An 8,721-nucleotide genomic window follows, 5' to 3' on the forward strand; every position below is an offset into this window, starting at 1 on the left:
ATAATTTATTTATTATATTTAAAATTCTGCCTTTTTACCGCTCCTTCCAGAATAAAAGTACTATAACATTTTATATAATTATAACTGATTTCTCTATAAATTACCTGAACAGTTAAAATATATTCAGGCATTTCAGTGGTTGCTGCATGTTGTTCAGTGTTCTGAAAATATTCAGTTATTAATGTGTTCACTAATTGCTTCTAACTGCTTCAACCTAGCCTGGCATAAGGCAGGAATACACTTTTCTCTGAACATAATACCAATTCACTGAGAGAAAAACATTAAAAAATCCAAATCACACTCACCTATGGCAATTTAGAGTATGTCAGTCCATCTACTGCCTCTTTTAACTATCTTTCTCAATCATCTGCTTGAGAAAGTAAAGTACCCAGAGCAAACACACAAGGATTTAAAACTTTACACGGACAGTGACCTGGGTTGTGGCCAAAATCCAGGTCCTCAGGATCTACTCTGGTGTATTGTGGAAAAATTAAATGAGCTGTAGCTTTGCTGGTATAGTTTGGGTCCACGTGGGACACTGCAAATCAGTACCAAAACAATACAAAAAAAGTTCAAGTAATTCTATCACCTGACCAATGTACCATTTCTGTTAAGAAAATTATTTCTGAAAAGAGTGGTCTCTTTCAGGATGACAGTGCCACCCACAAAGTGGGTGTTCGTTCAACACCCTACTAGGAGAGTCCAGGCAGTTCTTCATTAAAATCGTTTTCTGCATTACAAAGCACATAGCCAAAGACAAGAACAATAATTCTGATTTTAATACTGGTTCAGTTTGTATATTTAGTTTCCAAATTAATATTAATGGTTATAATAACACACAGGTAACTTTGCTTTCATCCCAACATTTTTGGAATAAGTTGCAGGCATTAATTTTGTAATGAGCAAGAATTTACATAAATAAAGTGTATAAGGTAAAAAATTAAACATTCTGTTTTTATCTATTGTTATAAATTATGTTTTCCCTGTATTAAAAAATTAAAATCACTGAGTTGTGTCTTTATTAGTACTAAAGTTAAAACTTTTTTGGGGTAGAGGTTTTGAGGTTTGCGAATTGTTCCTGTGTCCTCGTTCCCTTGAAAAACATGCAAAAGGTGGATTGACTACAAGTTGTTACAAGTGGTGCATTACTGCATCAGGAACCATTAGGAATCCGACCAGGATTTTGTAAACAAAACACAACATACAAGAGCCTTGTATACATAGCAGCCTTGGGATTGTTGTGCAGTTAAACACATACTTCTCTGTCCAAAAATACTTAAAAGTTTGTTTGTAGTTCCTCTAAACACTGTAATGGACCAATTATTATTCATGATACAACATGGAAAAAATGTATAATGAGCCAAGGGCTAAAAAATTGTGCCTATTTTTTAACTGTAAATTATACATACTTAGTGTTCTATCCTCCTAAGACCCAGCAATTCATTTTTGTCTTCTGTGGGGGACATGAGACTGAGATGTCTAACTCAAGCACCATTTATGCAATCTATTTGATTACTAGTGTTCTGTATAGAGTACATCCTGGACTTTTTAGTAATGTCACATTTGTGGGGGTGTGGCAAACAGAGCTCATGAACATTCTTTTCAAAATGGCTTATATTTCACATTTATGGCAACAAGCAAGGTAGGAGATCAGTTTTTTGCTGATATTATGTTTCTGTTGCTGATAATCAAATTGTTTCATGTATGTGAGAATCTTAACTTTAAATCTTAAAGATTTCAGACATGTACAGCAATTTTAACCAATTTTTTTTTAACCAGCAAATTTTAAATTTTCAAAACAACATTTATTTAATGTCCTTTGTAGTGGACAGCAGGACTTACTACCCCTGTTTTTTTGCCAATTTCTGAACAAGGAAGCATAGGGCTGAATAAGGCAAAGGTGGATTTTATTAAGAATGTATGCAGGAGAGTCAGATTGAGAGCTGTTAGAAGATGAGGAAGAGGAGGACCAGACTGTAGAGCTGTAGGAAGAGGAGGCCTGTTGAACCACAGTCCAGTGACGAGGTCGAAAATATGGGGCACTGCATTTGCCAGAATTGCTGATTGCATTACATGCATCACCATGCAGGAGAGCAGGAAACAAAGAAAAAACATTTGTCAAATATATTAAATGTAACGTGTTTTTGTGTGTTTTAAAGACAACATACTGCTTCCTGTTATTCCATGCGTGATGCTGTAAATGCTGTGTGATGTGATTTTTAGGTGACTATTTAAGTGAATGCAGATTAAAGAAAAAAAGTTCCACTCTGAGATGTTTTTCTTTTCTTTCCAGTGTTTCAATGTTCACATGTGTTTCAGTTATCAAACTGTTTCAATGTCGGTAAAATGAAATGAAATTTTAATTGAAATTTATACAAAAATAAATACAATCATCATTACATTACAACATTAGATTTTTTGATCAAACAAGACCCGATGTCCACTACAAAGGACAGATAAAAAACAAATAAATAACATTGTTGAAAAATAAAGTTTTGTATTGTTTCTTTCAACCACAATACTTAAATTATCAAAAAAAAATCCTAAATATCAAAATAAATATATATATATATATATATATATATACAGTTTAGTTATATAAAATTTTAGATTTGCTCCTTGTTAATCACGACGTGAACGTTACATGATAGAGAATGTCTAAGTTGTAAGAGAATCAAAAGGCACCGCTGGGATTCGAACCCAGGATCTCCTGTTTACTAGACAGGCGCTTTAACCAACTAAGCCACGGCGCCTATGACGCGCAGTGCGCAAGTGCTGCTTTTCATCATGTACGTAGACTGACGTCGATTCCATAAGTAGTAATTGTTGAAAACAGTGAATCCATTCTTTGTAAAATACCCGAACCTGAATTCAATACTTTAAGCTTTCAATTGTGCAATTCGCTAGCTGGATAACGCCTTCGTGATATTAGCTGCCAGGCTAGCTAAATTACTTTAATACAACCTAATTAAACCACGTTTCTAGTATATTGAACTATTAAAGTCATGTGTGCATGACATTAATTGTTTACGCTCTTCATGTTTGTAAATTATATATTATTTATTTACGCTGTGAATTCTTTTGTTTTAATGGTGTTTAGATGTTAATGCTGCTTTAGCAAATATGCGCCTTAAACAGCTTGTTTACACCAGTTTTACAGTTAAATCCTCCTTACATTTTCTTTTAAATTAAATGCAAATCTTGGCAGAAATAATTTTATTAGGAATGTGGTTTTAGGAATATCAATATAATAGGGTGACCATATTTGTGTTTTCATAAAAGAGGACACTTGGCAGGAGGGGAATGGGGTGGATGGGTTAGATTGGTCATTTCATGTAGTTGGTGGAATCATGGCAATGTGTATGTGTATGTAAATAAACAACTTCTTTTTAACAAGACAACCAACAAATGCATTTATGGTCAGATAATCTTACAATTCAGTGTTTAGCCCTAAACAATAATAATAACAAATAAAAAAATCCATCAGTAGAAGACATGTCCAGGGAAAAGAGGACATATGGTCACCCTACAATATAATTAATATGACCGAAATCAGATTAAGCTAATAAAAGTATGTCTACCTGAACATTTAAATGATCAGATTACTACCAGAACCTGATCCTATTCAGATTATAAGGCTGTATGTAAATGCACTTACTGACTATACAAAACAATACTTTTTTTGTACTTATACCCTTATGCAATAATTGTCCACAACAAGAATAATGTGCTTTTTAATTATCTTTATTAGTGAGATAAAAGTTGAGAATTTATTTGGAAGCAATGGTCTGATCGATCCATGAGCGAAGCATAGTGACTCGTGCATATACTCCAGGCATAGAAGTGCTGCAGGTACTGCTGCCCCAGGACACAATACCAACCAAGGTCCATTGTCCAGACTTCTGGCACACCAGAGGGCCACCAGAGTCACCCTGAGAGAAAAAAAGAGAACTTTATTCAAGAGGCTGAACTTTTGTGCCAAATTGCAAATTGTTAAATGAACTGGAAATTACTTTTTGTTCTCTTTTGCACTGAGCTACCAGCTTTTTTATATAAAGTAAATTCATAATTGACAGAAGGTACTACAGTCATACAGTGGATTTACAAAGTCTACACCCCCCTGTGAAAATGCTTTTTGTAATATATTTTAGAGGGGGAAAACTAAAACAGTGTGGTTGCATTAAGTGTGCAATAATTGTGGATGTAGCTGTGTTCAGAATAAACCAATCACATTCAAATATAGATGAAAGTGACCCTGATTAAGCCAATATAAAGTTCAGCTCTTTTAGTAGAAATTTCCTGACATTTACTTAGTTGAATCTTAAAGCAAAAGCCAAAGAATTTACAAAAGCATTAATATGTGCCAGAGTCCTACCCAAAAAGACTGAATGCTATCATAAAATCAAAAGGTGCTTCAACAAAAGTATTAGTTTAAGGGTTTTCATATTTTTGCAACCCCATTATTTTAAGTTTTTTATGACATCTTAATAATGTCAGCATTTTTTTTTTTAAATAGAATTTAGGTTTACAGTGATCCATAGACCATCACTGGTTGCAAGGCTGGAATACACCCTGAATGGGGCACCAGTTTAGAACAGAGCACCACACATAGACAACCCTTATTAATTTACACCTAGAAGTATTATAGAGTAGCCAATCTGGCATGTTAATAGAAGGTAGAAAGAAACTGGAATATCCAGAGTAAAATCACGTAACTTTGGGAGAGAATACCTAGCTCCATCAGGACAGTAAACAAAAGTGGTAATTTAACCTGGGTTGCAGTGTCTATACTAATACTAATGTTAATGGCAGTTGGTTTACTGTCAAAATCATATGCATTTAGTACTATTCTTGAATTGATAAAAACTGTGAATGATCAACATTACCATGCAGGAGGAAGCGCCAGAGGCACCTGCGCAGATCATCAGGTCTGTAATGTTACTGCCCCAGTGACGCTGACAATCAGAGTTAGTCAGGAGAGGCAGAGCAGCCTGCTGCAGACGAGCTGGGGTGTTTATAGCTAAAACACAAGAACATTTTACATTTTTTATATTAATATGTTATAATAAGTATAAATTAATCGCTACATGCTTTGTAACTGATATTACCATTATATCTGGTTAGACCCCAGCCAGTTGTGACACACTTCATGCCACCTGAAAAGTTGTCGCTGGTCTCAGCCATGCACACAGGGGACACGCGGGCATTGATCTGGGCAGGAGAGGCCAGCTTGATCACGGTGACGTCATTGTTGATGGTGTATGAATTGTAATTAGGGTGCCTGATGACCTGTTCCAAACATATGAAGACAGAAAGAGTCAGTAGGTAGAACAATTACTTATGAATGAGCTAAACAGAATAATTTCAACATAAAACAAAACGGAAAATTAAAATTAAACAAATTTTAAAATCAGGGTTTTTACAAATTTTGAAAATAACATTTTAAAAACCATGAAAGTTAACAACTAACTGCTTAAATTATTTTATTCCTTAATCATGTGCCAACACCATTTAATTGTTAACAGACAGTCAAGGTGGGCAAAATACTTTGGGAAAAAAGCAAATACTAAATACATTTTTCTAAATGAGGTCCAAAAGTCCAGTACCTTAACTGCTGAGCTACCAATTTTAGAATACACTTTAAAATGTTATGTCTAAAATGATGGCATAGAAATGTATTTTGTAAAGTTAGATAAAATATGTGGGGGGAAGTCATGGAATTATTTTGGTAAAGATGTAGAGAATCCATGTGAAATTAGGAAAAATAACTTCTGGCATTAATTTTACATTCCTTTTGTATACAAACCTTTTCAATTTTCATGACCTGGATGTTCTCAGCATTAGAGGAACGATCGTGCTCTCCCAGGATCACACGGTGAGAAGTTCTGCAAACCAAAATGTATTTTTTATTTTTTCATTCCTACTGCATGCATGTTATATTAAGTAATGAACTTGTACCAAGAAGTTACCATACAGTTAATGATGCATAGCTCTAAAGCTAAAATGTCTGTCCTTACTTAGTATTACAGTGAGCAGCAGTCACAACCCAGAACTCATTGACCAGGGAGCCACCACAGAAGTGGAAACCAGTGCTGTCCTGAGAAGAGAAGATGTCGCTTACAGTGTAAGTCAAGTTTCTTTTATCTCCTTGATACATCACAGTGTGAAAGAGAGTTTAGTGGTATAAAGGTGGTAAGAGGCAATTGGGATAGTCTTACCTGTAGAGACACCTGCCAGGGCCATGAGTGGGGCACGGCCTCCTCACCATTTACAATTCTGGCATATCCAGAGATTACAGGTGGAATTGAAGGGGCACCACAACCTGAAACATCATATCATTGCTTACCATTAATACTTTCTGATGTTCTTTCTTGTGTCACAATGTCCTGAAACTCTGCAGCACTAGCAGATGTCTAACTAAAGCTTATGAGTATTAAATCTGTACAAATAATTGCAAAGCCAGTTGGAAAATGACAGCAAATAACAGATGCTCCTTTAATCTCAAAGTATTCTACACTGTAAATTAAAAAAGTTAATTGGATGTACTCTTGATCTGATCTTTAGTCATCTTTAGTCTTGCACCCAAGTCCTGGATAAAATTATTATAGCTCGATACATAATTGCATAAATTACATACCATAAGTTGCGCCAATGAAGGCGAGGCAAGAGAAAATCCACAGGAGAGCCATGTTTTTGGACTGCTGAAGATGAATGGAGCGAGGGCTTTTATAGAGCTACTAAAGCCTTGGATTTAGCATATCTGGTTAAAAAATGCCAACTTCACCTGCTTCTTTAGTGATATGACAGCATTTTTCCCATGTCACACATTTCACAATCCCATAAAGGCATGATAAAGAAGAATTACAGCATTATGCTTGTAAATGTGTATTTTTACACAAATTTAAACCCTACTTTTTTAAATTCAGTATAAATAACAATGAAGCGTTTATTTCAATTGCAAACCTGTTTACCTCCTTTATAAAAAAAAAATGAAACTGGACCTTTTCAGAGACATGAAAACTAGATGTGATATAAATATGAATGTGTTTTTAACACAATTTTCCACTGCTTTTTTTGTATTTACTGATATGTATAATCACTAAGCACTTTATTGGGTACACATATCGGGTACATACAGCCATAAGCTACACTAGCCATTCTAAACTTTGTGGGTATACAATTTCAGAACGTAGCCCATCTGTTGCTCTGCACACGTTGTCACCCCCTGTACCACATTTATCAATCCAAAGGGACTCCTATAAGAGTCAATGACCAGATTTTGTTTGGGTGGAGGACAATTTTAAGTACTGAAATGACACTAACATGGTGATAACATGGTAGTGTGTTGTTCTTTTATATCAGGTGCAGCAGTGTTGTTGGGATTTTTAAATACTGTTTAAACTTACAGCCTCTTTATTTGGAACTTACACCCTATTAGCAGTCGTATGTGTACATATAGGCAGGGGTAGCTCAGCGGTTAAGGTACAGCACTAGTAATCAGAAGGTTGCTGGTTCAAGCCCTATAGCTACCAGCTTGCTGCTGTTAGGCCTTTGAGCAAGACCCTTAACCCTTAATTGCTTGCTATGTATACTCTCAATTGTAAGTCGCTTTGCATAAAAGCGTCTGCTAAATGTTGAAAATGTACAGCTAGAGCTATTTTCCTTTTTAGTGGATGATATATGTTAATTCTTGTCTGACCTTTTGTTAGTTAACTCTTTTTGATCACAGGGTGCTGGCATGTAATTACCACATTAGTGTCATTGCAGTGCTGATTATGGTCCACCACCCAAATAACATTTGGTCAGTGGAAGTATTTCAGGGGTCACTTTTGACTGGTGGGCAAGTGTACAGAGCAACAAATGCACTACAGCCACTAACTGTAACTGTATGTGATGACGACAAAATTCATCAGTTTGGGTGAATCTTATACAATAATCATTGAATGTACATATCAGATAGATGTATCAGTAAGTGTATTTACAGTTGTAATTGAAAATATTCAGCTCCCTCAAGAAAATAAGGGAAAATAATTTACAACTGTAAACTTCTTCAGAGCTAAATTTTGCTTAAATTAAGTCCTTATCATTTAAATAATCAAATGTGAATCTTTATCAGACTTCATAGCCAGACCTTACAACAAATGTTACTCTTGACCAAGAAGCAGAGAAAGGGTCTACTGGAATACACCGGAAGGAATTTAGATAAGCTTGCAGAGTTCTGGGACACATATCTATGGAGTGACGAATCAAACTTGGAACTGTTTGGCCACATGGATCAGAAAAGGCTTTTAACCAGAAGAATACTGTCCCCACAGTCAAGCATGTGGGGTTGTTTTTCTTCTGCAAGAACTACCCATTTTGACTGTGTAACTGGAATCATGGATTTATGAAAATACTGTAGTTTTGAGGTGCAATGTTATGCCTTCGATGGTAAAATTGAACCTTGGTGATAATTAAACTTTTGAGCAAAACAATGTTACCAAACACACTTCCATATCAACCAAACCAAATATGAAGAATAAAAAAAAGTGCTGTTGAAGTTTTAGCCCTGGGTAGTACTGATTTAATCTGCCATGGGTAAACAAATTATTCTTTAACAGGTCCTCTTAAGATATAATGTGTTTAAGGGTCAACATTTAAGGGCATTTGCAGCCAAAGACAAAACTATGCTATGTATTTAGTTCAAGACTCAATTTTATTCTTTCACAGTAAACATCTAGC

At 35.2% G+C, this 8,721-nt stretch overlaps 1 protein-coding gene and 1 non-coding gene across 2 annotated transcripts; both read right to left on the bottom strand.

Moving 5' to 3' along the window:
* Positions 1-2,679: 2,679 nt before the first annotated feature.
* Positions 2,680-2,753, bottom strand: trnat-agu (transfer RNA threonine (anticodon AGU)). Its single transcript has one exon. It is a non-coding gene; the product is annotated as a tRNA-Thr (tRNA).
* A 975-nt stretch (positions 2,754-3,728) lies between these two features.
* On the bottom strand, positions 3,729-6,699 carry LOC134311066 (chymotrypsin A-like). The gene is made up of 7 exons (XM_062992804.1): positions 6,638-6,699; positions 6,219-6,322; positions 6,018-6,097; positions 5,807-5,885; positions 5,109-5,289; positions 4,887-5,020; positions 3,729-3,932 (listed from the first exon to the last, which is right to left on the bottom strand). Exons 1-7 carry the CDS (start codon positions 6,687-6,689, stop codon positions 3,771-3,773), a joined length of 792 nt encoding a protein of 263 aa, XP_062848874.1. The 5' UTR covers positions 6,690-6,699; the 3' UTR covers positions 3,729-3,770.
* Positions 6,700-8,721: the final 2,022 nt, after the last annotated feature.

The sequence above is a fragment of the Trichomycterus rosablanca genome, chromosome 1, assembly GCF_030014385.1.
Source record: "Trichomycterus rosablanca isolate fTriRos1 chromosome 1, fTriRos1.hap1, whole genome shotgun sequence".
In the NCBI taxonomy this organism is placed as follows: Eukaryota; Metazoa; Chordata; class Actinopteri; order Siluriformes; family Trichomycteridae; genus Trichomycterus; species Trichomycterus rosablanca.

Coding starts and splice junctions, on each gene's coding strand:
- LOC134311066 (XM_062992804.1), bottom strand. CDS start 6,689: ATGGCTCTCCTGTGGATTTTCTCTTGCCTCGCCTTCATTGGCGCAACT. Junction 6,098..6,218: donor CCTGGCAGGTGTCTCTACAG/GTAAGACTATCC, acceptor TTCTCTTCTCAG/GACAGCACTGGTTTCCACTT. Junction 5,021..5,108: donor GGGTCTAACCAGATATAATG/GTAATATCAGTT, acceptor CTTGTGTTTTAG/CTATAAACACCCCAGCTCGT.